We start from the raw sequence: 24,559 nt of genomic DNA on the forward strand, positions 1-24,559 counted from the left end.
TGAGCATTGGGTGGCTTTGACACCAACTCTCTGGTTTTAATATGTCAGAGGTGCTGTCGTTATGACATCATAATTGCATATGTAGCACGCCACATCCGATCAGTATGAACATTTTTGAGGGTCATCTCGGGATAAAATGGTCCAAAAAAATAAAACAATGAATTCTGTCATCGGTCACGTGATTCGGTGGCCATATTGTTGTTTTTTTTTGTTTGTTGTTAAACCTTCAAAAATCTTCTCTGAAGTGGCTGAACAAATCGAGGCAAAACTTTACATGTATGACGACCTGTCCATGAGGAAGGTCACATGGTTGGCAGCCATATTACCCTAAAACCTAAAAAATACACCACTCAAAAAAAGTCTTGGTGAGGGTCTGCAATCTCTAATTGATCTTTAAAGCTATAGCAACAAGAAAAAGAGCAATTTTCTAGATGTTTTACAAAAGTAAATAACCCAATTGTGATTTGGTCACCCAGATTTTACAAGGATGACAAGGCATTTATGCACAGGAGAAGGCCATTTAGACCATCATGCCTGCACCACACCAACACAAGATTGACTAAATCCGTCAATACCCCTTCCCTTCGTGTACAGCCTTTTGGCCGCGACCCTGGTACTCATTTCACCGACCGCGGAAGGATGACAGGCTGAGTCAACCCATTGGTGTTAATTCAGCAGCCAACGGGGCTTGAACTCAGGACCCTAGGATCCCAAGCCACCACCCTAACCGCTAAGCCAGCACCAAGTAAAGTTCTACTTCTGTGTATATATATATTGGAGAATGTTGTGTGTGAAGTCTTTTCTTCGATATTTTATTTTATACAGCTTCACATACCTGGGCCAATTGCCCTAAAATTTGCTGTTCCGCATTATTTTCACACGCAGGTCAATGTCACAATAAAAACATTCAATTCTCAATAAAATTGAAGTTAAAATATGACCAGTGTTTTGGCCAGGAGCTGGGAGCAGATTGACTTGCACCTGCATGCTTTGGTGTTGAATGAAGGTGATTCTTTGTTGGGAATCAAACTTCTTGCAGTATTTATTTATCTTAAATACAGTATTTATATTCTGAATGCAGAATGGAAAGCAATATAAAAAAGGATCCAGTTTTCACAGGACTACACCGCATGCAAGGAGGGATCACAGGCTCTTCTACGACCTTGAACAAGGAAATTAGGAGGCCATTTGGCCAATTGCATATGACGAGCAACTCACGCTGAAGTTAGAAACCGTCCTTATTGGACAATGGTAGAGACAATGGACAATGGTATCACCTCAGGCATGTGAGAGCATGCCCCAACTAGTTACTGTCGGCTCGAGAGATTAAAAAAAGATCAAGACGAGAACGGCACGCGGTCGAGATCTGGTTGCTCTCCCCTGCTGAACAGTTTACATTTTGTATCCCACTTATGGGCTGGATCTGGATCTTAACGAACATCTAATTGGCTTGCTTTTGTCACCTCCCAACTAATCCAAGTTTTGTCATAACTCGTCCACAACCTATTGAAATATCGTTCTATATATTGTTGTTGACCCCATCTCTCAATGGAGAAGAATTGCTGAAATTCTCGTATTCTGATCTTCCCCAAAGTCGAATCGCTTTACATCCTTCTCCTACACCCAACCTTGCACCAAGTTTCGGCTGAATTGGTCCATAACCTTTTGAGGTATCGTTTTTAGCCCCATCACTCAATGGTGAACAAATCACTTAAATTCTGGGATCTGGATCTTCACCAAAATTGAATCAATTCTTCCTTGTCAAACACCCAACCTGTCCACTAAATTCTGAAATAAACAACCTGAAATAAATTCGTCCCCAACTTTTTGAGATATCCTGTTCAGACAGACGGGGGTGAAAACATAACCTGCATCCACTTTCGGTGACACAGGTAACAGGAAAGTGCACACCAGAGAAGACGGTGCCATTGAGGTCGCTTTGCTCAGTGAGTCGTCATCTTGGTGCAGGCCCAATTGGCCACTTGGCATGCTGTTCCTGCATGGCCTCTGTGCAGTCCTGGTAGGCTGTTCATCTCTGGCAGAGTTGGGTGGAATCGCTGGCTGTAGCAAATGCGACTCCAAATGGTACACTTTACACAAAGTTGTGACTCAAAGCACCTTTTCCAGTTCCATTGCAATCCATTGCTCTATCTTCTGGTTCTGCTCCGTCCTTGTTTCACAATCACATTCATTGCACATTTGTTGTTAAAGTCTCTTCTGCTCATTACACCGTTAAGTTGATCATCACATGCTTGGTGTACATCTCAACGTGACCCCATACTGTGACTGGTGCCTGGGTTGTGCTGATGCATTTTGTGAACCATTTGTATTTGCTTTAAAGAAATCTGGTCAATTTGTTGTTATTGTAAATATTTTTCTGTCGTGGACATTATGGCGTGAATCTTGTTTCCCTTTTTGGTTAAAGTGTTAAACGGTCCATTTTCTCCAACCGCTCACAACCGGCACCGCCTCAGAGATCTGGTTGCTGCCTTTTTGATTTGGTCTTCCGAGTACGCCCTGGGGTGGTCATGACTTCCTGAGCATAAAACACTAAAAACTGGACAAAGGAACTTGCCGGAACAAAACCTGATGGAGCAGACCTGGTGGAAAAACAGAAGCCAGAGTTTTCACATTTTTCTTCATAAACTCTCAATGACAATTATTGTGAGAAATAACAAACTTGTACATGTAATGTTTTGACAAAGCAAATACTGTCCTGGGCCTTGTGGGAAAGGAGGGGAAAAAAAAAACAACAACAACAACAAAAAACTGTACTCATTACAAGATTCTGTTTTTGATAACCTGCGCTGGTAAGAGGTAACACTTAGATTAAATGATTTACCACCTTTTCATATGGAACCTCACACTCTGAAATCAAGACTGACCACAAACACCACACATGCAAGATTGGCACTGCTGAACATTTTTCTTTACTCATCCTCCATCTTCCTCCGCTCTATTATTTACGAGCTTCCTCAAATTCTCCGTTATTATCCTCTTCATCTTTATGTTTGTGGTGTTAGTATTTCAGGAATTATTCAGTGTGCAAGATGCTGTGAGTGATGACTATTGGGGGGGGGGGATCCTGCACAAGTAGTTGAAGACTGGAACAGACTACCTCACATAAGAATGTGGAAGAACAAAATCAAATCTTGGATCACTCCATGAGGAACACGAGAGACAGGCCCATGGCGAGTATGGCTATCAGCACTGTGAGCAGGAGTCCTGTCGAGTACATGGTGGTAACCTATTTAAACTGAATTCACAACCAGGTGGATCAAAAGGTGTGAAATAGAGTGGCGAGGGGGCTTCCTTACCTGGGTTCCGAAGAAGTCGCCTGTGTGTGCTCCTTGTTGGTGGTGGTAAAGTGGACCTGGTAAGAGAACCAGTCTGAGAGAATTCTTCTTGCTCCACATCTGCCAAAACTACAAATACACAAGAACGTATGATTAACAGCTTGATAAACTCAATCCTGAGTCTAACCTACCTATGAAATGCCACAATTACTACATGTCGAGGTACTCCCATATCTCAGATGCACGTTTCCCCATTTTTGTGAGTTTCCTGTACTTTTGATGTACCCAACCTCAGTCAGAATTGATCTCTTTATTTTAAGGTAAAATCCACGAGGAACAGTCAAAAGTTGAAGAAAAAATAAAAATGAAGAAAAAATAAAATAAAAACTTTTGCAGATCTTTCAATGTTATTTATTCCTCATCTCAATTAATCATTTCCAAGTAAAATTCTTCTGAATTGGGCTTCAAACCAATAATTTATCCACGATTCGTCATTCACAAATCTGGAGCCAAAAAGGTCTCGACACAGTAATTTGTGAGTGAGTTCAAGATATTATTGCCCATTTCCACAGGGAACCACAAAATCCTGGTGTCTATATGTAACTATTCTCATAGATTCGAGTCAAACGTGAGGCCCGGTCAGCCAGTTGGTAAAAACACTTGGGTCAACTTCACAAGATGGGATCAATTTTGACCATTAAAACATTAGTAGTTGTAATCATAGTAGTCTCAAAGCTTTGAATCAGCCAGACAGATAATGTGGTCACTCTGGCTTCTGTTTTTCCACCAGGTCTGCTCCATCAGGTTTTGTTCCGGCAAGTTCCTTTGTCCAGTTTTTAGTGTTTTATGCTCAGGAAGTCATGACCACCCCAGGGCGTACTCGGAAGACCAAATCAAACCATCATCGCTTCAGATATGAAATCCTTCCTCTTCTCCAATGGCTTGATTTCCAATCATCAATTTGGTTTCAGACCAGGTCACTCTACCCTGGATATGCTGCTTCTGCTCTCCCATCAATGGATGGAGGTCCTCAATGCCAGACAGGAAATCCGAGCCGTATCCCTGGACATATCACGTGCTTTTGACACAGTCTGGCACCCTGCACGACTCACCAAACTCTCTTCCCATGGTATTCAAGGCCATCTCCACTCATGGCTCGCAGACTTCCTCTCCTGTCGCAGTCAACGTGTGGCCCTAAATGGAGTTCTTCCATCCCCTCTTCCTGTGCAGGCTGGAGTTCCTCAAAGTAGCGTTCTGGGCCCTGTTCTTTTTCTGGTTTTCATCAATGATCTCTCGGACTCTCTGGAAAATCCTTTATTTCTCTTTGCCGACGACTCCACCCTCTGCCGTACCATCTGTCATCCCTCAGACCGGCAAGCAGCAGCTTTTTCGCTCACTGCAGATCTGGATAAAATCACAAACTGGTCCAACACGTGGAACATGTCTTTCAATCCAGACAAATCTCACACTCTCACTATGTCTCTTCGAAAGGACCGTTTACAAAACCCCCCCATCCACTTTCTCAACAATCCTCTGGAAGAAGTCTTTTCTTTCAAGCTTCTAGGTCTCACTATCTGCCATGACCTTTCCTGAGAAAGTCACATTTCCAACCTCACCTCAAAAGCCAGTCGCCGACTGGGAATCCTCCGTCGTGCTAAGTCCTTCCTCGGCCCTCTTGAGCTCCTGACCACTTACAAAGCTTTTGTCCGTAGCCTGATGGAGTACTGCTCTCCCCTCTGGGCTGGTGCTCCTGCCTCCCACCTTTCTCGGCTTCACGCTGTCGAAACCAGGGCATTTAAGATCATCGGCATTTCCCACAATGAAGCTGAGTCTTTGGGCCTCTCACTCAATCACCGCAGGTTGGTCGGTGGTCTTTCTGTCTTCTACCGACTCCTCTCCAGCCTTGCCCCCCCTGCTCTCTCTGCAATTTGTCCCCACCACATTTCCACAGGGCGCTCAAGGTCCGCCAACAACCCCCTTCTGGTAAAACTACCAAAATCACGAATCACTGCTCATCTTCACTCTTTCATTCCTCTTTTTTCCTGCCTTTGGAATAAACTTCCTCACTCTATTCTTTCCCATTCTTCCCTCCAGGCTTTCAAAACAGCTGTTCACCACCACCTCTTATCTTCCCCCATCCAAATCCTCGATCTTTTCTACCCCCGATAATCCACCCAAGCCCACTTCCTTCATTTCTCCTGCTTTCCTTCCTGAAAGTCCCTGAAATGTCCATCTTCTCTTCGCCATGTTCCCCGTCCCATCCCCATCCCTCTCCCTTCCACAGTTCACCTAATGTGTCTGTTCCCCACTGTTTTGTCCCTTCCACTCCCGCCCCTCTTGTCTCATGCCTCCTTGCTGTGAGTTGTGTGTTAGCTCTCATACGAGCCTCGACCAAGGTATACAAAAAAAAAAATGCATCCAAGAGAGAATGGGGGTGAAACAAAAGGAGTAAAAGAAAGAGGTGAGCGTGCAAAGACAAGAGAAAAAAATAAAAAAGGTAAATTTATTATTTAATGTTGGCTTTATATTTTCAAAACGAAGGTTTGTTGAAAATTTGATGACCAAAGCATAAAAGCTAAAAACGTTATGGCCTGGACGCCTGGATGCATGCACGCACACACACCATTGTGAAACCCTGTTCCCCACTGCGCTGGCGGATGGGCTAACAAGGAAGCAAAGGGGATATGTGGGTGGAAAAATTCTGCCATTTTGCATTTGTAAATATATGTTCCTCTCTTATTACAAGGAATGTACTAATTGTCAAGAAAACAACTAAAGTAAACAAAACCGACAGGTGATTAAACAGCACATGACAAGTTGTTAAATCAAACGGTTAGGCACTTATTGAGTAGAGTCCTGTGGATCATGCTGACCAGCAAGGGTCTCCGGAGAGGCATCCAGCTGTTCTTCACATAGAGGGAGAGGGGGATCTAGAAGCTCTTTCCAATGGCTCATGACATCAGCAAAGTTCTCGTCACCAAACAGGTAATCGCAGAACTCCACACAAGGTGTCGGCACAAAAACACGGCGAGGCATCATGAGGCCGTGCTCTGCGAGTGCCAAGGTGGAGAGAAGATCAAACTGGAGCATCAACTTCATCTAGTCTGCATGTGCTAAATGTTGTGGCAGGAAGGTGGATCGGACAAGAGAACCGATCTCAGAACAAAATTATTCTGAGCTCATCTGCGACACCAAGTTAAAGTACCAAAAAAATATCATTTTCATGATCGTATCTGAGCATCATTACCTCATTGGAGTCCAGAAACTTATTCTTCTCCTTTCATATGCAGCACAAGGCTACGGGGATAGCATCATTGGCTGAGGGTGTGGTTGTGCTGCTGATGTAGGTTAGGGCAGGAATTTGTTTATGGTGCTGGCAATAGCTCGCCAACTGTTCGTGAAGGACACCGTGGGATCTTTAACCTCCACCAACTAATGCCGGCAGACGGGACACTCAGCTTAACATCTCGTAGAGTCAAAATATCGAAAAATTGCCGCGTACCGCCAAAATTAGCAAGAAAACGTTTTACAAGATTTTTATTTTCTATTAGGTCTGCAGAACGGCATATCAGTTGCCAAAAATTGGACCAAAAGAAAGGATCTAGATCCGAGGTTCGAAAACGATGGCAGCCAATGTTAGAACATGTTTGATATCTGCTCATATCTGGTGAATTGAACACTTTCCAACCACTTTAACCCTTTGAGGTTAATTTTTGGGGGATAATATGATTTACGGTGAGCTAAATCTGTTGGGGGCCAAAGGAGTACTGATGAATGGGAGTGACCTGGAAGACGTCTGGAGACGATTTACGGTGAAAACGCTGTGGTGCACATGTTGAATGGAAAAGCTGTGCAGCGTGCATTTTGGGGACACCACCTTGTTGGTCAGTGTCTGATGCACCAGGTCGCAGCTGAAGTCATTGCACATGAGCCAGGATTTGAGATCCTTGTGCAAGAACTCGACACACAATAGACTATATCAGATACGAGTGAAATAGACTTGGAAACATGACTCAAAAGTGATTGTATCAAACGAATTTCCCATACACGAGTTTTCAAAAAGTCTCAATTATCTAATAGTTAAAAAACGAGCAAACTATGGCTGAGCTATCTGCAAATGATGGGAGTGACCCGGGAACTTGTCGAGGCCGATCGCACAGGGTCATGGCAAGTGCATCTCCACGCTAAATATGACTAATTACTGATGTTTGCTTATGCTGGACATCCCAACAATCTAAAGTCTGCTTATCTTTACCTTCAGAAAATGCAGGTGTTAGAAACTGAAAACTCCACAGTATTTTCGAAATTCAGAAACGGATTCCATGTGATGCGACGCACCGACCAATACTGGGCTGGCCTTGGATCAGACCGCAATCGAACAGACCCTGATGCGGTCCCTGAAAAGTACAGGGGGCCTGACAAGAGGAAGTGGAATGACTGAACATCAACGAGCTGTTTGGACAATGTTTTCTCCTGTATCCTCCGCCAACGACGACGCCATGCAGGAATTCTGTCGAATCGGATACACAACGAGCGAACAGCACAAAGAGGCATCTGCATCACGAATAGACAGGGACAAGATGGACTTGGCTAAAATTGCCACAAAGCTTGAACAGCATTCTCCATTCTCAGATGAGGTGACCCTTCACATCATCAGCACAGGGATAAATGCTGAAGATGTCAATGTGCTGGACCTTTTCATTGTTCGCAGAAACAGTGAAGAAAATGGAAGGACAATCTGTCTTCTCATATTCACACAAACGAAACACTGCAGTGAGGACACGAGCACCAGCCCGGGCCATGAAGGTCACCAAGGAGCGAACCATTGATCCAGCGCTGTTATTTCAGAGGTTCCTTGTGGTATCTCAGTCAGGAAATCTGTGCCTATATCAGGAAATTAAATATGAACTTTCCCCATATCCTCCGTCCTTGTTTGAAGGAAAGAATCGCATGCAGAAGCCAGAAAAAGCACAACTACTGGACGCTATAAAATGGCATGTTACTTCGTCAGAAGATGCTGTTCTTCAGTCCATTCCAAAGATTGATGGCTACGTTTCAGATGGTGGTTCATTTCTACATCGACTGAAATGGACCGAAGGCAGCACCGACAGCTCAATTGCCGACGCCTACGAGTCTTTCACGTCAGACTTGTGCGGCAATGCCACCGTTGACTTTGATGGATATGATGGAGGACCAAGTACAAAGGACAATACGCATCAGTGATGAAGTAGAACTCTAGTTTCGAACAAGGTCATCATATTGTTATGCAACAACATTCGTTGGGAGAAAGGAAGATTTCCTCTCAAATGATATGAACAAACACACCCTCATCTACTTGCTTTCTGAATGCTTGCGGCAGAAAGGCCATCATATCATCCAAGCTGAAGGAGATGCAGACTTGGACATAGTGAAAGCATCCGTCACAATGACATCCTACAATTCAACAACCCTGATCGGAGAAGACACAGATCCGATGGTATTGCTCCTGTATCATGCAACTCCGAAGGACTGCAAGGACCTGTACTTTCGGTCAGACAAGGAGAAACCAAGTGTTTATAACATCAAAATTCTGAAACGGTTGCTTGGTGACGATGTCTGCTCTGATCTATTGTTTGCTCATGCCTTCTCTGGATGCGACACTATTTCAAGAATCTTTGGGGTGGGGAAGAAATCTGTTTTCCAAAATCATCAAGGGTGAATCTGCCTTGCGTGCCTGTTCGTGGGTCTTTTGCGCACCAATGGGAGATCAATTTACTGTCGAAACCACTGGTTGCAAGGCAATGGTGTCCTTGTTTAATGGGACCCAATCTGACTTTAGCATCATTACGCTACAAGTTCCTTTGCAAGAAAGCAGCCGCAGCAAAGACCTTTGTGACACCCAAGAGACTGCCTCCATCAACCTCGGCCACAAACCTTCACTCTCGGTGGACGTACCTACAAGTCATGGTTTGGACGGGCAAGGAAGACGGCATGGACCCTAATGAACGGGGCTGGGATGTGCAAGGGGACAAACTTATTCCACTCATGATGCATAATAGCCCTGTGCCAGAAATTATGCTCAAAATGATCCACTGTAACTGCACTACACGATGCAGCATACTGAAATGTAGCTGCAAAAAACATTGCCTTCAATGCACCCAGAGCTTGCGGACCTTGCCAAGAAGGCAACTGCGCTAATGTGGCTTCTGAGCCAGTTTCAGATGATGAAAATGAAGATTAAATATTCGGGAAAGGTATGTTGGAACATACGCTCTCCAGATCGAAACGAATTTGTCGAGGGTAGACTGTGTAAGTCTTTTGGTATTTCGGAGTATTTTAGTCAGTTTTTGTTTTTTTTTCAATCGTACATTTAATTATTTGTACTAATCCCATACTTAGACCCTTTCTGGTAGTCCATTTTTGGCAACTTTTAATTTGTTGTTCTGTAGACTGACTTAACAAACTCCCCCCCCCCAAAAAAAAAAACCAGCATAAAACGTTTTCTTGCAATTTTTTGGGGGTCATGTGGCATGTTGATCCTACTAATCCATCCTCGGGACAGCAAACACATTCGTTAATTACTCTGCCCGTGGAACACCCAGACGACAGTTTATAGCTGGGTCGGAATTCAAACCCAGGCGAGACAGCTTCGGGGCGAGTACGTATACCTCGAAGCCATCCTGCCAGCCCTGTCCAGGAACTGAAAGCAGTCAAACGGTAAGCTGGGATCATTACGTTAAAATGGTTTTCAATTGTTTTTGGAGCAAAGGTGTGATAATCCAATAAGAAATCAAATTGAAATGTACTTTGGCTTGTCTTTGTTGATATTTCATTTTTACTCGGTAGTGTAAAACAGCGAGCACCGGGAGAATAAACTACAGGCCTATGAGAGTGACCGATTTTGTAGTTATCCTACCAAGAGATACATCATGTCTCACTGGTTCGTCGATCAGCAAATCCTCCATTAGAAGTTGGCACCTCGTCCAAAGGCTGCTAACAACATCATGTTTCAGAGCCTGCAAAAGTAAAGCTAAAACCGTCATATTAAGCAAAGCTCAGCATCTCTCAAATCTCAAACACGATGGTGCCGAGAGCATCACCTCAACAATTAAGCAAAAAATTTGAGTAAATCTTCAATATGCAGCCACTGAGAAGAAAAACAACATCAAAGAGATATTCCCAGCAACCCCTTTGCTTGACATTTACTGCAATCACTGAACACTCGTTTAAAGAGTGTAGCCCTAATGACCATCAGCAACTACTTCGCCTCCCATCATAGAGAGAGAGAGAGAGAGAGAGAGAGAGAGAGAGAGAGAGAGAGAGAGAGAGAGAGAGAGAGAGAGAGAGAGAGAGAGAGAGAGAGAGAGAGAGAGAGAGAGAGAGAGAGAGAGAGAGAGAGAGAGAGAGAGAGAGAGAGAGAGAGAGAGAGAGAGAGAGAGAGAGAGAGGATGGATGAGAGGTGAGGCGAGATGAGAGGTGAGGCGAGATGAGAGGTGAGGCGAGATGAGAGAGGTGAGATAGAGAGAGAAAGAGATAGAGAGAAAACGGCAGGTTGTTGCTGGTTCAGCTGGTACCTTAAGCGCCTCGCCCACAAAAGGCTTATGGCAATGCACAAAGGCCCGGCAGTGCACGGAGCCGGTAAGAGTGAGAGCTCCGTCATGCCATGGCACTGCCTTTCGGCCCTCCACCACTCGTTCCCTTCTCTGGAAAGAAAGACGAGTAGAGGGACAGAGGAAGCCGGACATGAGAACGTCGACAGATTATTCGATTTCAACCTCCGCCATTAATAATCGCCTTGTCCAATTTCATGCATTTAAATGCTTACAGAACCCTTTATTTTATTCCATCAAGTTTAATTCACTTGATGTCATGTTTCTCAATCTCAGAATTACTCAATGATCCAGTGTTCTAAAATAACTTAATGAAGTTAATTGAAATAGTTGGTGGGTTTTTTTTTTTGTGTGTACAAGTCACATTTAAATTTTATTCCTTCTTTCATGAGTTTCAAAAACTTAAATAAAAAGCCAAGGAGCAGAGCCATGAAGATGGAAGTAATACATTAGAGAGGCCAGCACAGAGCCAGTCTTCAGTGTTGTCGTTTGCAGGTCATTTAATTATTTAAGACGTGTTTATAATGAAGGGAATCAGAAATTATTTTATTCCACTTATCATCTATCTATTTATAATGCAGCAGATGTGAATATGGCTCAATGTGTTGTATATCTGATAAATAAATGCCATTTTCTGTCTGTCTATGTAAATGTGTATTGTGTAGCGCCACCTGGTGGTGGTGGCAGAGGGTATTACCAGTCAGCTGTGGAGATACCTTGCATTTTTGCACTGTATCCGTCTCAAGAGTGGGAAGCCCCAAAGCCACCCCCCACAAATTGGGAGGGGGAGGCAAGGGAAGGTGGGGGGGAGTACAAAGGGAGGAGGGATCCGACAGTGCTGGGCACCCCTGCTCATGTGTGTGTGTGTGTGTGTGTGTGTGTGTGTGTGTGTGTGTGTGTGTGTGTGTGTGTGTGTGTGTGTGTGTGTGTGTGTGTGTGTGTGTGTGTGTGTGTGTGTGTGTGTGCGTGCATTGGAAATAGCCCCACCTTTGGTAGTAGCCGGTATTACATGTCATCTTGCCTTATCTTATGGTGTGGAGTGCAATATTGTTGCGGGGATGTGGTCGGGATTGAAGGGGGTAATGTAGTGTAGTTATTTCAGGACTAAATGTTCAGTATAAGATTATGGTATTTGTGTCCAAATATCACGTATCAAAGTATTTCCAAACAGATTTTATTGTGATCCTTCCATCCTCTGTTATCTTTCCGTTTAATGTTCTTTATAAGTCATACACAGTCTTGAGGTTGCTAAGCCAGCAAATAGCATTACCGCAAGAGGTGAAAAAACCATTACGGCTCGTGAATGGAGCTGTTGGTCACGTGGCTTTGTTGATCGTGCGCTGGGGCCATTGTCTTAGATGGGCAGATGGAAAAAATATACATACATACATAAAATAAAATAATAAGAGAGCTGGAGAACGCTTGCAGACGCGGCTGAGAGAAGTGATTGAAAAAGGCAGACATGAATTGCTTTGTGTACAGAGAAAAGGAGTTTTGTTTTCACCTCGCTACTCCTGGATGTGCCAAGCCTGCAAAGAGGGAAACTGTGACGCACCTCACCGAAGGAGCTGCATCCCTTGTTCCTTCCCCTGTTGGCATGCAGAACGATCAGTCATTCTATTCGGCTTTCCCGCCTAACGGCGTGTATGGTCTCTTAATGATCCGTCGCTAAATTGGTGATCGTGCGGGTGGAGGATTTGACCTCGAATCCACCCGGTGGTTTAACGTAACATTGGTTCATCAGAATTGGGATCGGAACACTGGCCAAATCCGGTGACCAGAACAATATGTTGTGATCAATAAAATTTCTTTCAAAAATAGGACCACTGGACCTGGAGCTTATCTGGGCCCTGGCCTAATATTGTAACGTAAATTTGGTAGAATTCTGACTGTTGGGTTTGGAGACAAAGATTTTTGAAGGAATTTACACGATTTTCCAAAAAGAATTACCAATTCCACCATTTTGATACACTGTCGGTCATGTGATCGGCATGATTTCCAAAATTTTACATCATGACCCTGGCCTAATGTTGTAACCCAAATTTGGTAGCATTCCCACTGGTGGATCTGGAGAAGATTTTTTGAAGAAATCTAAGTCGGCCATTTTGACCTACTTACAGTCAAGTGACCGGAACGAGCGTTGCAATTCCTGTTACCAATCAGGAGAGGAACGTTACTGCAAAATTTTCGCTGGATCGGCCCAGGGGTTCGGCCGGAGAAGTCGAAAAAGGAGACGGACAGATGGCGCGCTATGACAATACCTTATCTGGAATGTAAATTCCAGGTAAACTAATAATGATAAAAATTATAAAGTACTTCCACCGACACAGCACATTAACCACCGAAGGTGGGTCGTGAAGAGTACTTCGGCCCTGAGGGCGGGAGTGCCCGCTGCTGGTCATGCTTCATACCACAAACAGCAAGCAGAAACTAGTGATACAAAATGCTAACTCGTACAGCTATCAAAACGTTTAGTAACGCACATTTACTGAAGACACACACAACCAATGATGGGTTGTTCTTTCCGATTATATTATTACGAGTGGCGATACATCAGTAGCCCTTTTTAATCCTTACAGCACAATATGGATCAAACACATATAATTGAGCCTCAATAAATTCCATGGCAGGTGTTGGTCGACTCAGTTACGTGGACATGGACATGCTCACTGTATGAAGTCTCACCGGTGGCAAAAGCATCGTGACCAACAGGGGGCCAATGGCTCCACTCTTCTTTCCCTTCCCTTTTCCTGGCTTCGCCTGTCATGTCACATCGTGCATGAAGTTATAATCACTTATAACCGTGCATGAAGTTATAAGCCCTCCATCGAAGGAAGCGCACACAACATGATAGGTCATGGCAAACTGATGTAGTTGCTAATTCCAGCACAAAACTAGCGGTCTGCGTTTGTGGCACAAGAGAATACAAACGACAGAATAAAATGGTTTCGAGTTATCCGCTGTAAAGGATCGCAAGGTACTAACATTTCGGTCTTTACCCTTCGGCGGAGCAAAATACCAAGGGTAAAGCCTGAAACGTCAGCATCTTGTGATCCTTCATCGTGGATAAATCGTTTTATTCTTATGGTATAGCTGAGATTTAACAAAGAGATAGCATACGAGATACGGTCATGTATGTGAAACTGGTTAGACGATGTGTGTTCTGTTTTGTTGACTCACTTGAGCCGCTGCGAGGAGGTCATTGTCAGGACGGTAAGAGCCATTGATGAGGCAGACACTTGTCATGACATCATGTGCCCAGGCTCGCAGCCCAGTCTGGTGAAGGAACAACAGCAATGGATGACCAGCTACAAGAGGCTAAGTAGGTCGTTGTTGTTTGTAATCTAACAGTTCACAACATGAGTTTATTCCTTGATGTTGTTTGCCTTTCCAGGTGCACCTACAGAAAGGTGTTTGTTCGGATGCACACACATTCTACTGCCAGTGTCAGCATCTCATCCCGAGTCTTTTTCACAATGTAGCCTTTTGTGTAAAATACCAAAAGTAAACGTAAAGCTATTTATTCAAATCGAGATCAGTTACGAAGGGCCAAGTGGAACATAGCATTTCTGGTACAGAGGACAGATGGGATGGAAACTCAACGTGGGTGTGATGTACTCGTGAGCATGGGCACGGCCCAGCCGGGACGCGGGGACGGAACGTGGTCCGGCCGAGATCCAAGGGCGGCATTAACATTTCGAAATGCACAAATAAAGTGTAAATGAGGACGAAAGTTGGAATGAAGTTCTGACAGGAGAACGCCAAAAGGATAGCTCGATCATGAAAGGAGCAAAACACCCACCTTGAGGTCTTTGTTGATGCCAGAAAGACCACGGTGGTTACAGGGGATCTGCAGGTGAACCCTCAAATTGCAATGAAGTTCTGTACCACGAGAAGCATGTAACGACTGAAATTTCCACTCTGCTGGATGCGCATTGCACTGTACAACAAAGAACGTTACAAAGCGACATGAAATCAAAACATCCTGCAATAACTGTCCATCATCATTTCATTCAAGGTGACACGAACGTGCTGCCTGGTCTCCCTACATGAGGCTGAAGCGAGCTTTTCTACCCTAAAAAGCCTAAAGGACACCCTCACTGCCTTCAACAAAGTAGAGAGATCATCCGTTGTGTACCATCCCAAGTTTCCTCGAGAGTAGGCTTATTCAAATCATTCCCTGAGGGTCCTATCCCAAATGGACCACAAAGTACAAATTAGCACCACCTTTTAAGCCAGACCAAGTAGTTAGGTAGGTAGGTGGTTGGTTGATCACATACTCTTGACAGACCGCCGGGATGCTGACAAGTGCATGGTTAAGAAATAACCCAGGACAGGTCACCCCTCCATCGCAGGGTGTGGAAATATCCACCGAGCAGCGATGGGAATCAAACCCACACCAATAAAGGCAATGCAACAAGACTTTACCACCACCAGAGCTGAGACCAGGGAGGGAGGGAATATATTTGGGAAAGCTGGATTTTAAATCATACTTATTCTTACCTGTGAGATTATAAATCAACTGCGATTGGAAAATTCCTTAATACTACTGCCTTCAGCCAGATATGAACCTACAACCTATAGGACACCAGTCCATTGTCCTCAGCACTACATCGATGTTTCCTTCCATCCATCCATTGTGACCATACGCTGTGCAGAGCGTTGGTGCTGCCAAAGCAGTCTCCTTGGCTATTGGGCACAATCCTGGACGGGTCGCCACTCCGACACAGGATACCAAGCTGGCACTCATTTTACTGACCTCGGAGGGATGGAAGGCAAAGTCAACCCCACCTGGTATTAATTCAACAGCTGAGTGGGATTTGAACTCAGGATCCCAAGCCCACCACCCTAACCATTAAGCCAACACCAGGCATAATGTTTCCATACTTGCGAGATATTTCAAACCGATGACAACCATATTCTTCAAAGGCACAAGAAGATACACAGGAAAGTCCATAAAATATCTTAACACAACCTCTTTGTCTTTCTAAAACCATGCAACAGTACCACAGTAGCTTCACTCTTGTACGACTGACTAATCACAAGGATGAAGTTTCGTTTTGTATCTCTATGTGTGGTGATGCTTGAGCTGGAGATGTGTGCGTTCTTGAAAACACAAACATGGTGTACAAATATAGGATTTAATGAAATGCTCACTTTGGGATCACTGATGTCGTACGAACGAACCGTGATTCTGGTTACGAGTGGTTAAGGATCCCGAGTCAGGTGGTTCCACATTGAGGTTCCAACTTTACCGTGAGATCTCAAGCCTGGTCGTGTCGAGCGGTTCGGTCAAAGTGGGATCAAATCGTGACTTGGAAGGGGCAGAGAGTGAAACTGCGAGTCTAATAACACTTTTACAAACTTCCAAACAGTTACTACACATAGAGGAAATGTCATTAATTGTTAAAGATTGCTTGGTACAAGACAATACTCAACTCAAAATACAAATTAATGCAGAATTACCTATGGAGTCAGCTTTTTACCAACCGATCAAAACTATATTATCAATGCTATTAGGACATCAAGAAAATGTGCAAGTTCATTCATTCACAAGCATTTATTACCTCCTCCACCGAAGGTAAAGGAGGTTATGTTTTCACCCCTTTCTGTCTGTTTGTGTGCAGGATATCTCAAAAAAGTTGTGGACGGATCCAGATGAAATTTTGTGGACAGGTTCCGTGTGCGACAAGGACGAACTGATTAGGTTTATGTGAAGATCTGGATCCGGATGAGAATTTTTTAATCGATTCTTCACCATTGAGAGATAGGGCCAAAAACGATACGTACCCCGATATCTCAAAAAGTTGTGGATGGATTTGGACGAAACTTGGTGGACATGTTGCGTGTGTGACAAAGACAAATTGATTTGATTTGATTTTGGTGAAGATCTGAATCTAGATCCGGATCTGATAATTTTTTCAGCGATTCTCCACCATTGAGAGACCGGGCTAAACCGGTATACAACACGATATCTCAAAAAGTCGTGGATGGATTTGGATAAAACTTGGACACGTTGTGTTTGTGGCAAGGACGAATCGATTCGATTTTGGTGAAGATCTGAATCCGAATCTGGATACGAGAATTATTCAAATTTTAAAGTGATTCCTCGTCATTGAAAGGGCCAAAAACGATATCGTAGTGTATAGCATGATATTTCAAAAATGTAATGGGTCCGATATGTTCTCGTGGATCAGGCATTGCGTGGCGCAGGTATGCGCTCTACCGAGTGCCCTTCCAGTTTGATTAGTAATATGGTGTGACAGTCTTTAGTACAAAGTCTTAATGGCAGCTTGACATGAGATTTTCCAATTGGGCAGGGCATCAAGTTGTTTTCCTCAAACCAGTTCCTAAAGGGGACAGTTAAAAAAAATAAAAATAAAAAATAATTCCTGTTTTGCTTTCAATTGAGTTGGATGCTGCCAGGAAGCCTGTGCGTCATCACGTAGCTGTACGGTTGATGCAAGGAAAATTGCCTTGCTGCTGCACCTGTTCTGTATCGGGTAGAGGCAATGTCGATTGGATGGTAGATGCAATGGCCCTAACCAGAGTGTTTCATCAAAGCCAGAAATGCAGCATCATTCAAAAGGCCACAGTGAGACACTTTTACAAAGGACATACCATTTTGCTTTGTGGGGAAATATGCCCATACAGGTTTTAAGTGTTCGTTTTAAGTTTGGTCATGCCATCCCATTACATTTGGTAACACTGTACATGTCATCGATCTACAATGTGGGGGGATATGTATGTTGTGTGTTGCATCTACTCCTCGGAGAGATCTGGCCTCAGAAGCTGAAACTTTCAGGGATTAATGAGGGCATCTTGAAGTTGTGCAAGTTTTGTTTGATTCCATGAAGTTTTTTATTCGGGACGTGTGAAATAGTGAAATAGGAATGCAAAAATAAAAGGCGGAAACAATATTCAAACCACGTGATGCCAGGTTGAGATATGCTTGTGGAGAACAAGGGGGACACGAGCACAAGAAACATTGAACAGAAAGCAAAGGTAAACATGTATTTAAGGATACTTCTTGCTCTTTGTGCAAAGGTGCATCGCCACTCTCTCCTGCACCTCGTCATCTCCACGTTTCCAAAGGGAGTTTGCAGTCACCACATGTTCCACTGCAAATAACATCTGCACAAAACGGACGACTATGTTCACAAGAAATGAAATGGGAAGCAATGACTTTACATTTCCTCAAAGCAATGTCAACAACACCAAAAGCTTGCTGCTTAACGGGTCAAGGTACAAGTGGTTTGTCGGATGTGGAAAGTAAGTGGATAAAGGAACGCCACAGACGCGGCACCAAAGCCGACGATGATCGAGAGCAATTTGTCAATTACACAACGGTATGGTGCGGTGAAATATCAAATACACTCAAATCTTGTGCAACATAATGCAAAAGGAGACTTTCCTGCCTTTCGCAGTGTGCCCTGCACGTCTTCCTCCATTTCCGAACCGCACAAAAGAAATACCCCGATGACACACAGACCTCCTGGCAACATCCTGGTCAACTAAAGGAAAAACAAGTCAGTTTGCTTCGAGTGAAGTGCGTGGGTAGACAGCACGTGAAGATACGTAGCCGCTGAGGACAGGTGGATGAGCGTGAGCGAGGGGTGTCATGGAGCTAGGAAAAGAACTGACCTGTCTCGCATGTTCAACCACCCACTCAATCTCCTTCTGCCGCTTGCCCAAACAGGCTTTGCCCAACCCGGGATCATTGTCCGGCATATTAAGGTTTGGTGTGCAAGTTGCATGGAAGATGTAATCCTTCTGGGGGGAACACTGTCACGACAACAAAATAAACAGCACCAGGTGTTAGATTGTGGCTTCAGGATGGCTGCACTCCCTCACTTCGGTTCCCCCTTCCCCCTTCCCCTCACCAATCAACAACACAAAGTCAAAACATACCATTCCCACAAATAATCACGACTAAGGGATTCCTTTGTCCATCTCTCCCTGTGACTCACTTGACCAACAAACAGGCCGGCCTGTCTCTGGATCCCATCCACATTCGCCGCTCGAAGCAGGTACTGCCGGAGCTCTTCCTCTGCCAAATAGCTCTTACCCATCGTTGGAGAGGAAGAAGGGAACGATGTTCAACCAACCACCCAACACGGAGAGTGGTGTGACCTTGGGCAACATAAAAGTTAATCATCAGTACCCACAGGCATAATCAGCAAGAGAAAGGTTTGGACGAGAAAATGATTAGAGAGAGGGCCTGGAACAGGGAGCTGCACCCAAATGTTGCAGGAATTGCATTGAATGAGCCAAAAGGCTTCACCATATCTCTCTAAATATATATATATATATGAGCCTGGTGTTGGCGCAGTGGTTAGGGCAGCGGCTTGGGATCCAAGAGGTCCTGAGTTCAAGCCCCGTTGAGCCACTGAATTAATACACCAGGGGGTTGACTCAGCCTGTCATCCTTCCGAGGTCGGCGAAATGAGTACCAGTATACTGGGCCGGTGTATACCCCGGTTAAAATAGGTGTACCATATCCCTGTGTCGTAAGAGGCGACGAGGGTTGCGTCAGGAAGGGCATCCGGCGTAAAACATGTGCCAAATCACTATGCGGATCATAATGGATGATCCGCTGTGGCGACCCCTAACGGGAGCAGCCGAAAGAAGAAGAAGAAGATATATATATATATATATATATATATATATATATATATATATATATATATATATATATATATATATATATATATATATATATATATCTCCCTCTTTTTTGCAGCCTGTGGCTGCTGGTTGCATCATTGCTTGGGACGCGGCTATGCCGCTGATGCAGTGTCCCCCTTACTAGTACACTGGTACTCATTTTGCCGACCTCGGAAGGATGACAGGCTGAGTAAACCTCCTGGTGTATTTAATTCACTGGCCAATGGGGGTTGAACTCAGGACCCTAGGATCCCAAGCCGCCACCAGGCTTTTTGCTTCATCAACTACCTCAGAAACCATGTTAACGGCCCCAATTATGTCCATTTCTTGCGGGGTTGGCCAAGGAAGGTTTTTGCCCTCAGTCTTTCAAGAAGCAGCTGGCCAGGCCTGATGTTCGACTGAAGGCGATTTTGGCAGGAATTTGTTCATGGTACCGGCGTTAACTCTGTTATGTCCACCAACCACCCTTGCTGGCAGACGGGTTCACTGGCCGAACGCCAATTTGGATAGCGAATGCCGAACGCGATAGCACACACGTTGCTGCCTCGCTCTGCGTGTAAAGCACCAGGGTGGCAGTTTCTCGCTGGGTGAGGATTCAAAAACAAGCGAGACCCCGCAGAGGCATGTGCATTACCCTCATAACTATCCAGGCAGCACAACCTGAAAGTTTTCAAAAATGTTCAATTCCCTTGAGAAAAAGTGAAGTATATAATTAAATTGAAATAAAATAACGATTTTTAGGTTTGTAGAAGAAAAAAAAAAATTCGGAAATTTACAGTCATTGCTGCAGTGTCTTAGACACCACCCTATCTAACACGTTACATGAGTTCATTGTGTCTGTTTGTGTCCTTTATAACGTCCTTAGAAACAGTAAGTTTCCTGTTTGGAATGATTTTCAATTTTGCTTGACTGCCAGACAGACGGACAGAGTGAAACTATTATCTCACTCCTCTCTGCGCATGTGTGATCGGGACAAATTCAGAACCATGGTCCTGCTGAACTACAGGTTCGGTTTCCGATTCATGGTTAAAATAGAACATTCAATTGAAATCAAGTTGTTCTTCAATCAAAAAACTGACATTTGTAGACAAGACAGACAGAGTGAAGCAATTGTTGAACCCCACTGTTCGCTTCACATGCGTGGGGTATGTACTGGGTTGGCTGAAAACCAGTGTTTGGAAACAAGAAGTGCGTGGCCGTACGTGCAAAAAAAACAACAAACTTTCAAACAAACACACAGGCCGTTCCTTCGCTCTCGTAAACGACGACTGGATTGGGGCATTGTGTTTATAAATGCGCATAAGAAATCGAGAAATTATTAGAATACACTAAGTCATCACTATCCGGAAGTCCGTACATTGTAACCCGTAATGGGGAACGCGGCTGAGAATCTCTTCCCCATCGGCCACGCCTACGCAGCAATGTGTCCTGTCATTGGTTGGTAAATAAATGGCCATAACTTGGGAAGCACTTGTCCGATTAATATCAAACCTTGAAAAGGCACATACTCAGGTCCCCAGAAATATACCTGGCAAGTTTCAATTAGATCGGACCAGTGGTTGGCGAGAAACAGCGGTCACACACACACACACACACACACACACACACACACACACACACACACACACACACACACACACACACACACACACACACACACACACCCCCACACACACACAAACACACACACACACACACACACACAAAATTCCCCAACCGACCACCACAGGTGCACGACCTCGTTGAGCCCGTCACAAATTAATGTTTCAACTCCACACGGTCCAGGAAATAACTAAAAACGCGCATCGAGTTTCTCACAAGTGGCTGCAGAAATACAGGATTTTACACAGAAATTGTATTTGTTCCATTAAAATGATAAATCGGCGAAACGCACACGATATACACCGCCAGTTAGGGCCTTGAGACGCCGCAGTTTACACCGCCAGTTAGGGCCTTGAGACGCCGCCGTTTACACCGCCAGTTAGGACCTTGAGACGCCGCCGTTTACACCGCCAGTTAGGGCCTTGAGACGCCGCCGTTTACACCGCCAGTTAGGGCCTTGAGACGCCGCAGTTTACACCGCCAGTTAGGGCCTTGAGACGCCGCCGTTTACACCGCCAGTTAGGGCCTTGAGACGCCGCCGTTTACACCGCCAGTTAGGGCCTTGAGACGCCGCCGTTTACACCGCCAGTTAGGGCCTTGAGACGCCGCAGTTTACACCGCCAGTTCGGGCCTTGGGACGCCGCCGTTTACACCGCCAGTTAGGGCCTTGAGACGCCGCAGTTTACACCGCCAGTTAGGGCCTTGAGACGCCGCAGTTTACACCGCCAGTTAGGGCCTTGAGACGCCGCAGTTTACACCGCCAGTTAGGGCCTTGAGACGCCGCAGTTTACACCGCCAGTTAGGGCCTTGAGACGCCGCCGTTTACACCGCCAGTTAGGGCCTTGAGACGCCGCCGTTTACACCGCCAGTTAGGGCCTTGAGACGCCGCCGTTTACACCGCCAGTTAGGGCCTTGAGACGCCGCAGTTTACACCGCCAGTTCGGGCCTTGGGACGCCGCCGTTTACACCGCCAGTTAGGGCCTTGAGACGCCGCAGTTTACACCGCCAGTTAGGGCCTTGAGACGCCGCAGTTTACACCGCCAGTTAGGGCCTTGAGACGCCGCAGTTTACACCGCCAGTTAGGGCCTTGAGACGCCGCAGCTTACACCGCCAGTTAGGGCCTTGAGACGCCGCAGTTTACACCGCCAGTTCGGGCCTTGAGACGCCGCCGTTTACACCGCCAGTTAGGGCCTTGAGACGCCGCCGTTTACACCGCCAGTTAGGGCCTTGAGACGCCGCCGTTTACACCGCCAGTTCAGGCCTTGAGACGCCGCCGTTTACACCGCCAGTTAGGGCCTTGAGACGCCGCCGTTTACACCGCCAGTTAGGGCCTTGAGACGCCGCCGTTTACACCGCCAGTTAGGGCCTTGAGACGCCGCCGTTTACACCGCCAGTTCGGGCCTTGAGACGCCGCCGTTTACACCGCCAGTTCGGGCCTTGAGACGCCGCCGTTTACACCGCCAGTTCGGGCCTTGAGACGCCGCCGTTTACACCGCCAGTTCGGGCCTTGAGACGCCGCCGTTTACACCGCCAGTTAGGGCCTTGAGACGCCGCCGTTTACACCGCCAGTTCGGGCCTTGAGACGCCGCCGTTTATACCGCCAGTTAGGGCCTTGAGACGCCGCCGTTTACACCGCCAGTTAGGGCCTTGAGACGCCGCCATTTACACCGCCAGTTCGGGCCTTGAGACGCCGCCGTTTACACCGCCAGTTAGGGCCTTGAGACGCCGCCGTTTACACCGCCAGTTAGGGCCTTGAGACGCCGCCGTTTACACCGCCAGTTCGGGCCTTGAGACGCCGCCGATAACACCGCCAGTTCGGGCCTTGAGACGCCGCCGTTTACACCGCCAGTTCGGGCCTTGAGATGCCGCCGTTTACACTGCCAGTTCGGGCCTTGAGACGCCGCCGTTTACACCGCCAGTTAGGGCCTTGAGACGCCGCCGTTTACACCGCCAGTTAGGGCCTTGAGACGCCGCCGTTTACACCGCCAGTTAGGGCCTTGAGACGCCGCAGTTTACACCGCCAGTTAGGGCCTTGAGACGCCGCAGTTTACACCGCCAGTTAGGGCCTTGAGACGCCGCAGTTTACACCGCCAGTTAGGGCCTTGAGACGCCGCAGTTTACACCGCCAGTTAGGGCCTTGAGACGCCGCAGTTTACACCGCCAGTTAGGGCCTTGAGACGCCGCAGTTTACACCGCCAGTTAGGGCCTTGAGACGCCGCAGTTTACACCGCCAGTTCGGGCCTTGAGACGCCGCCGTTTACACCGCCAGTTAGGGCCTTGAGACGCCGCCGTTTACACCGCCAGTTAGGGCCTTGAGACGCCGCCGTTTACACCGCCAGTTAGGGCCTTGAGACGCCGCCGTTTACACCGCCAGTTCGGGCCTTGAGACGCCGCCGTTTACACCGCCAGTTAGGGCCTTGAGACGCCGCCGTTTACACCGCCAGTTAGGGCCTTGAGACGCCGCCGTTTACACCGCCAGTTAGGGCCTTGAGACGCCGCCGTTTACACCGCCAGTTAGGGCCTTGAGACGCCGCCGTTTACACCGCCAGTTAGGGCCTTGAGACGCCGCCGTTTACACCGCCAGTTAGGGCCTTGAGACGCTGCCGTTTACACCGCCAGTTCGGGCCTTGAGACGCCGCCGTTTACACGGCCAGTTCGGGCCTTGAGACGCCGCCGTTTACACCGCCAGTTCGGGCCTTGAGACGCCGCCGTTTACACCGCCAGTTCGGGCCTTGAGACGCCGCCGTTTACACCGCCAGTTCGGGCCTTGAGACGCCGCCGTTTACACCGCCAGTTAGGGCCTTGAGACGCCGCCGTTTACACCGCCAGTTAGGGCCTTGAGACGCCGCCGTTTACACCGCCAGTTAGGGCCTTGAGACGCCGCCGTTTACACCGCCAGTTAGGGCCTTGAGACGCCGCCGTTTACACCGCCAGTTAGGGCCTTGAGACGCCGCCGTTTACACCGCCAGTTCGGGCCTTGAGACGCCGCCGTTTACACCGCCAGTTCGGGCCTTGAGACGCCGCCGTTTACACCGCCAGTTCGGGCCTTGAGACGCCGCCGTTTACACCGCCAGTTAGGGCCTTGAGACGCCACCGTTTACACCGCCAGTTCGTGCCTTGAGATGCCGCCGTTTACACAGCCAGTTAGGGCCTTGAGACGCCGCCGTTTACACCGCCAGTTCGGGCCTTGAGACGCCGCCGTTTACACCGCCAGTTAGGGCCTTGAGACGCCACAGTTTACACCGCCAGTTCGTGCCTTGAGACGCCGCCGTTTACACCGCCAGTTAGGGCCTTGAGACGCCGCCGTTTACACCGCCAGTTAGGGCCTTGAGACGCCGCCATTTACACCGCCAGTTAGGGCCTTGAGACGCCGCCGTTTACACCGCCAGTTCGGGCCTTGAGATG

General features: G+C 46.6%; 1 protein-coding gene across 4 annotated transcripts in view; it reads right to left on the reverse strand.

The window, feature by feature from the left end:
* ODR4 (odr-4 GPCR localization factor homolog) overlaps nt 1–24,559 on the reverse strand; it is a 26,049-nt gene continuing 1,490 nt past the window's right edge. The window contains exons 2-15 of one of the 4 annotated variants that reach the window (XM_085882211.1): nt 18,856–19,018; nt 18,530–18,670; nt 18,304–18,399; nt 17,913–18,019; nt 16,043–16,079; nt 14,688–14,825; nt 14,066–14,161; nt 13,571–13,645; nt 10,850–10,978; nt 10,192–10,291; nt 6,170–6,346; nt 3,318–3,425; nt 3,124–3,225; nt 1–2,600 (exon numbers count right to left, since the gene is read on the reverse strand). In XM_085882211.1, the coding sequence (XP_085738337.1) occupies nt 3,158–3,225; nt 3,318–3,425; nt 6,170–6,346; nt 10,192–10,291; nt 10,850–10,978; nt 13,571–13,645; nt 14,066–14,161; nt 14,688–14,825; nt 16,043–16,079; nt 17,913–18,019; nt 18,304–18,399; nt 18,530–18,670; nt 18,856–18,957 (1,374 nt within the window). In that variant the 5' untranslated portion in view covers nt 18,958–19,018 and the 3' untranslated portion in view covers nt 1–2,600; nt 3,124–3,157. Of the gene's footprint in view, nt 3,226–3,317; nt 3,426–6,169; nt 6,347–10,191; nt 10,292–10,849; nt 10,979–13,570; nt 13,646–14,065; nt 14,162–14,687; nt 14,826–16,042; nt 16,080–17,912; nt 18,020–18,303; nt 18,400–18,529; nt 18,671–18,855; nt 19,019–24,559 lie in introns of all 4 variants that reach the window. The other 3 variants (XM_085882210.1, XM_085882208.1, XM_085882212.1) reach the window with 3 other exon arrangements.

The sequence above is a fragment of the Eptatretus burgeri genome, chromosome 5 (assembly GCF_056783735.1).
Source record: "Eptatretus burgeri isolate ZD-2024b chromosome 5, Ebu_testis_v1, whole genome shotgun sequence".
Classification (NCBI taxonomy): domain Eukaryota; kingdom Metazoa; phylum Chordata; class Myxini; order Myxiniformes; family Myxinidae; genus Eptatretus; species Eptatretus burgeri.